The sequence below is a fragment of the Empidonax traillii genome, unplaced genomic scaffold, assembly GCF_003031625.1.
Source record: "Empidonax traillii isolate 1590-97213 ecotype Southwest subspecies unplaced genomic scaffold, ASM303162v1 scaffold2310:size40953, whole genome shotgun sequence".
Lineage (NCBI taxonomy): Eukaryota > Metazoa > Chordata > Aves > Passeriformes > Tyrannidae > Empidonax > Empidonax traillii.
The window spans coordinates 10576-16054 of NW_020957503.1; the positions used below are offsets into that span (position 1 = coordinate 10576).

General features: G+C 68.4%; 2 protein-coding genes across 3 annotated transcripts in view; one reads left to right on the forward strand and one right to left on the reverse strand.

Moving 5' to 3' along the window:
* The window catches only part of LETMD1 (LETM1 domain containing 1), a 4794-nt gene extending 2568 nt beyond the window's left edge, over positions 1-2226 (reverse strand). The window contains exons 1-4 of one of the 2 annotated variants that reach the window (XM_027909681.1): positions 2060-2226; positions 1266-1432; positions 1045-1175; positions 794-876 (exon numbers count right to left, since the gene is read on the reverse strand). In XM_027909681.1, the coding sequence (XP_027765482.1) occupies positions 794-876; positions 1045-1175; positions 1266-1432; positions 2060-2169 (491 nt within the window). In that variant the 5' untranslated portion in view covers positions 2170-2226. The remainder of the gene's footprint in view (positions 1-793; positions 877-1044; positions 1176-1265; positions 1433-2059) is intronic. The other variant, XM_027909682.1, reaches the window with a different exon arrangement.
* A 2327-nt stretch (positions 2227-4553) lies between these two features.
* Positions 4554-5479, forward strand: part of LOC114071818 (natural resistance-associated macrophage protein 2-like) — a 22670-nt gene continuing 21744 nt past the window's right edge. Inside the window, exon 1 of the mRNA XM_027909680.1 lies at positions 4554-4593. The gene's annotated coding sequence lies outside the window, so the exon portion shown is untranslated. The remainder of the gene's footprint in view (positions 4594-5479) is intronic.

The window sequence follows — 5479 nt, forward strand, 5'->3', positions numbered from 1 at the left end:
TCCCACAGATCCAGCCTGATCCCACTGATCCCACAGACCCAGCCTGATCTCACTGATCCCACAGATCCAGCCTGATCTCACAGACCCAGCCTGATCCCACTTATCCCACAGACCCAGCCTGATCCCACTGATCCCACAGACCCAGCCTGATCCCACTGATCCCACAGATCCAGCCTGATCCCACTGATCCCACAGATCCAGCCTGATCCCACAGACCCAGCCTGATCCCACTGATCCCACAGATCCAGCCTGATCTCACAGACCCAGCCTGATCCCACGGATCCAGCCTGATCCCACAGACCCAGCCTGATCCCACAGACCCAGCCTGATCCCACTGATACCACAGACCCAGCCTGATCCCGCTGATCCCACAGATCCAGCCCAGCCCCTACAGAGCGTTCCCTCATGTCCCCCATGAGCTGAGGTCACAGACAAGGACATTAATCAGGACTGGGAGCCCCGGGGGGGGGCAACAGAGCTGCAAAATCCCAGGATTTAGGTGGGATTTACCCCTGGTTCCGGAAGAGCTGGCAGGGACGGGGACACTCCGAGGGATTTTGTGCATGGAGGTGCCCCTGCCGAGGACACTCCAGGGAGGGCCTCTCTGATAGTGATTTTATTAAACTATTTTAACTGATTCCATGATTTCTTTGGGTGGACAATGGCCCCAGAGGCCGGGATAGCAAATCCAGGTGTTTGTCCTGACAGGGGGAGCGCAGCCAGATCCTTCCTTCTGAAAACCCCAATTCCCTGGAATGCAGGGCTCAGGGACCCCAGTACTCCCAGTACTCACATGAGGACGATGACCAGGAAGTTGGCGAAGGGGGGGATGGCGATGATCCCGATGGGAATGGCCTTGAGCGCGTCCCTGCGGAACTGCCTCCAGACCGAGGAGAGCGAGTCAGGATCCGGCCCCCCACCCCCCCCAAACCCCCGGGATTTCCTGCAGCTCCCAATCCCAGCGGGGGCTGCAGCTCCCAGTGCCCGTGTTGAGGGGCATCCCCCTGGGAATTCCAGCCCCTTTCCCACAGGGAGGGGCCTCACCTGGCGCAGCCTCTCCATGTCCCGGTACGGGAGCTGCTGCACCTCGAGGCGCTGCTGGGACATCCTGGCCCTGATCCTGCTGATCTCCTTCACCTCCAGGAACAGCGCCTGGATCCCTGTGGGGCACAGCGTGGATTCCCAGGGGGTGCAGCTGCTCCACCCTGAGCAGCAGGACATGTCCCACCTCCTGGGACACTTCGGGGCTCCCCCTGGGGCCTCACCTGAGGTGAAGGTGCTGTACAGGAGGTAGAACCTGGGGAAGCTCCTCTCCAGGTACCGCTCGTACCTGGCGTTGACCCTGCGGGCCACGGCGACCACGGCGGCCACGAGGGCCCGGGAGGTGGCCCGGGACGAGAGGGGACACAGCTGGGACCTGCACACCCGGCACCTGCGGCATCCCCCGGGTCAGCTCCGGGCTCCTGCCGCCCCCGGAGAGGTGAGGGGGCGCTGGGAGCCCCGCCGGGAGAGGTGAGGAAGAGCTGGGACCACCCCCGGGAGAGGTGAGGGGATGCTGGGACCACCCCCGGGAGAGGTGAGGGGATGCTGGGACCACCCCCGGGAGAGCTGAGGGGGTGCTGGGACCACACTCGGGCCAGGGAATCAACCCGGGCTCGGGGGACAGGGGGAGGGAGAATCCAGGTGGCACCGGGGCAGGGACAGCACCGCGGGAATGGGGGCTTTGTGGGGTGACGGGGGGCACTGAGGGGGCATTGGGGGCTGGGCATGGCGGGGGGGGTGGGGAGGGGGCATGGCCAGTCCCGGGGAGCGTAACGGGGGAGGACCAGGGGAGTAAGGGGTGGAGACTGTATTTGGGGGAGGGTCAGGGCTGCCGTCGGCACTGGGAAGGGTCGGGGCCCGTGCTCGGTGTTTTGGGGAGGGGATGGGGGCCCGCGGTCGGTGTCTGGGGGGGCTGTGGTCGGTGTTTGGGGGGGTCAAGCCTGCTGCGCAGGCGGCCGTCCCTGAGGAGGTCGTGTCCCACGGGCCGTGGCTGCCCCGGAGGGCGGTCCCCGCTCACCTGAGCGCCCCCAGGGCGAGCAGTGGCTCCGTGCGGCCCCGGGGGGGGCCGAGGGCGGCGGGGCCGAGGCGCCAGAGCCCCCCGCGGGCGGCGGCCCTGGACAGCGCCATCTTGGCGGGCACGGGCCGCGGTCACGTGGCGCTGCGGCCGCTGATTGGCTGCCGGGGCTCCGGGGGCGGGGCCTGGATCGATCACTTCCCCCCCCACACACACCCCCGGTACCGGCCCCGGGACCCCCGGCCCGATCCCCACCCCCGGGACCGGCCCCGGGACCCCCGGCACGATCCCCACCCCCGGGACCGGCCCCGGGACCCCCGGCACGATCCCCACCCCCGGTACCGGCCCCGGGACCCCCGGCCCGATCCCCACCCCCGGTACCGGCCCCGGGACTCCCGGCACGATCCCCACCCCCGGTACCGGCCCTGGGACCCTCGGCACGATATCCCCCCCCCCGATCCCCCATCCCCGGTATCAGCCCCGGGACCCCTGGCCTGGACCGGTACCCCCTCCCTCCGCCACCGGGACCCCCGGCCTGGAGCCTGGACCGGGATCCTCCTCCCGCTTCACCGGGGGTTAAATCCCTTCCTGGCCTTTGAGAGGACCGTGGGGGGCCACCCCACACCATCCCCCCTCATCCCCCCGCTGTCCGGGCATGGGGGAGGCCAAATCCCCCAGCAAAGGGACCGGGAATTCCCAAGTCCTGCTTTGGGAATTCCAAGTTCTGCTTTGCCCCTTCTCCGACCTCTTTCAGCCCCTGCATGTCCTGGGGATCGATCCTTGGGAGATTTCTGGGATGCTCTTCCCTCCCTCCAGCCGGATCCCGGCCCCCCTGTTGCTCCCCGCGGGGCGCGTGGCTCGTGTCACGCACCCCCCGCGCCCTCCCCACCCTGCCGTGCCCCGGCACTGCTCACTCAGCTCTTGGTTATCTGGGGAGGGGGTTATCGCTGCCCCCGGCGGGGCCGATAAGGGCGGATCGATCCCGCGGGACGATCCTGCCCGCACGTACCGGAGGGACCCGCGTGGGCCCCGATCAGAGTCCTCGTGGATCGGCGGAGCCGCCGGAAACTCCTCAGCCCCGGCCACGGGGCCACTTCAAAGCGGGTTAATGGGGAGTCAATTAACGATCGGGAGATTTCGGGAGCCTTTGAGGAGCCTTTGAGGCGCCTCCGAGCTCCCTCGGGAACTCTGCTCCGGGTGGAGGCGAGGGAAGGAAGGAAGGGACACCGCTTAAATAGGGAGGGGACACCCCCAGGGAGAGTGGGACACCCTCGGGCCTCGAAGAGCGCGGCAGGAGCACCATCATGCCCACCAAACCCACCCCCGGCTGCGAGCTGGGTGAGTACCGACCCCCCCCCTCCCGGGGGCTGGCACCGCCCCCAGCCCAGAACACCCGGGATTTGGGGGATTCGGACAGTTTCCCACCCCCAGGCTGCCTGTGGGGTCAGTCACACCTGGCTTTAGGTGGGCACTGATGGGTGATTCCCACCTTTGATGCCCGCGCTGTGGGGTCAGGGCTGAGGGCAAATCAGGGAGTTTCCCATCTCCTGGATTTCTCATTTTCCCAGGGTTTGGTCACTTAGCAGCACCTTTAGCAGTGCCCAGCCAGCAGGAGCCGTGTCCCATTCCCAGTTAAATCCATGGGGTTGTTCCTCGGGAAGGGAGTGGTTGAAAAGGAATTATTCCAGGTTTCCAAAGGAATGCACAGAGAAGGAAGAACTCCGGAGGGAGCAGCGTTTCCCTCTGCAAAAACAAACAGCAAATGAAAGAAAAGCCCAGTCAGGCCGTTCTCCCCCAAAACACGGGGTTTTCTGGAAAAGGAGGGAGCAATCCCATCTGGGAGAGATGGGAGCAGTCAGAGGGAACCAGCACCGGAGGGCGCCAAAAGTCTGGGAACTGGGAGAGAAAAAAAGAAGGACTTTGGTACCAAAAGCCCTGCTGGAGGCGGGATGGGGGGAGGAGGGGGGGGGCAAGGGGGATCCCATCGGGGCTCTTGGACTCCAAAGGGATCCACGATTTGGGGTGGAAGGAGCGGCTGTTGGGAGAAGCTCGCGGTGGGAGCAGGGGGATGCTGCAGTTGGTGTGCCCCTCCTCACCACCACGGGGTCCCGGGACTCTCCCGAGGCTCAACATCCCCCACTGAGTTCAACCCGGGACTACGGGGGTGCCCCGACCCCCATACTGGGACTGCACCGGGCTCAGCCCTCTCCCACCGGGGCACAGCGGCCCCCCAGACCCCAGGACCGCGGGGGTGCCAAGGCCCCCTTGTCTCCCCATACCGGGACGGCACCGGGGGCCTGTCACCTCCAAGGTGACCCCCCCAGCACGGGGGCCCAGCCCAGGTGCCATCCCCGGTGCCCCCCGGTGTCACCCGCGGTGCTCCCTCCCTGTCCCTCCCCGGTCCCTCCCCCGGTCCCTCCCCGGTCCCTCCCCCGGTCCCTCCCCGGTCCCGCCCCGTGACGCGCTCGGCGCGCCGGGACGCGGCTCCGGCCGGGCCGGGGATGAGGCGGCGGCGGGGCCGGGGGCGGCCGGGGCCGGTGAGCGATGGGGGCAGTGAGGGGGGAACCCCCGAGGGTGGTCCCACCCCCTTGGGGCGGGGGCGGTTCCCCTTGGAGCGGGGGGATCCTGCCTTGGGGGCGGGTCCCGCGTGTTCTGGGGAGGGGAGTCCTGCCCGGGGGGGTTCTCTGGGTGTGCTGCGGGACCCCCGGGGGGGGGTTACAAGGGGGGCCACGGAGCCGTTGTGCCCCCCACACACAAACCCCAGCGCTCAGGGCCTCCCGCGGCCCCCCGGGCACTGCCCCCCACCGTGGCGGGGCTCGGGGACCCCCGGTGACCTTGGGGTGTCCGGGGGGTCCCTGCGGGCAGCGCGGGGGCGGCGGCACCGAGTCTCGTCCTCTGGGCTCCTCTTTAAGGTTTGAGGGGGCCCCGGGGCCCCCCAGGCTCTTCCCTCGCCCCTCCGAGGTGCGGGGGGTGCAGGGACCCTGCAGCGGGTCTGGGGTGCGGTGGGAGCACAGCCCCGGGAGCAGCGGGATCGCAGCCGTGGAACCCTGGGATCGCTGGGATCCCCCGGGGTCACAGCCATGGAACCCTGGGATTACCCATGGAACCCCGGGACTTGTGGGGTCACAGTCACAGAGCCCCGGGATCGCAGCCGTGGAACTCTGGGATCTTTGGGATCCCCGGGATCGCAGCCGTGGAACTCGGGGATCTCTGGGATCCCCGGGATCGCAGCCGTGGAGCGCCCTCGGGCTCAGCAGCCCCACGGAGCTCGTCCTGCCCGGGCTGAGGTTCCCGGACACGTGTCCTTGTCCCTGCAGATCCCCCATCCGGGGTCCCCGGTCCCAGCTCCGGAGCCTCCCGGCGTGTCCCGGTGGGGACGGTGAGTCCGGCCGGTGCCCCCGGGGCGGTTCAGGGAATGTCGCC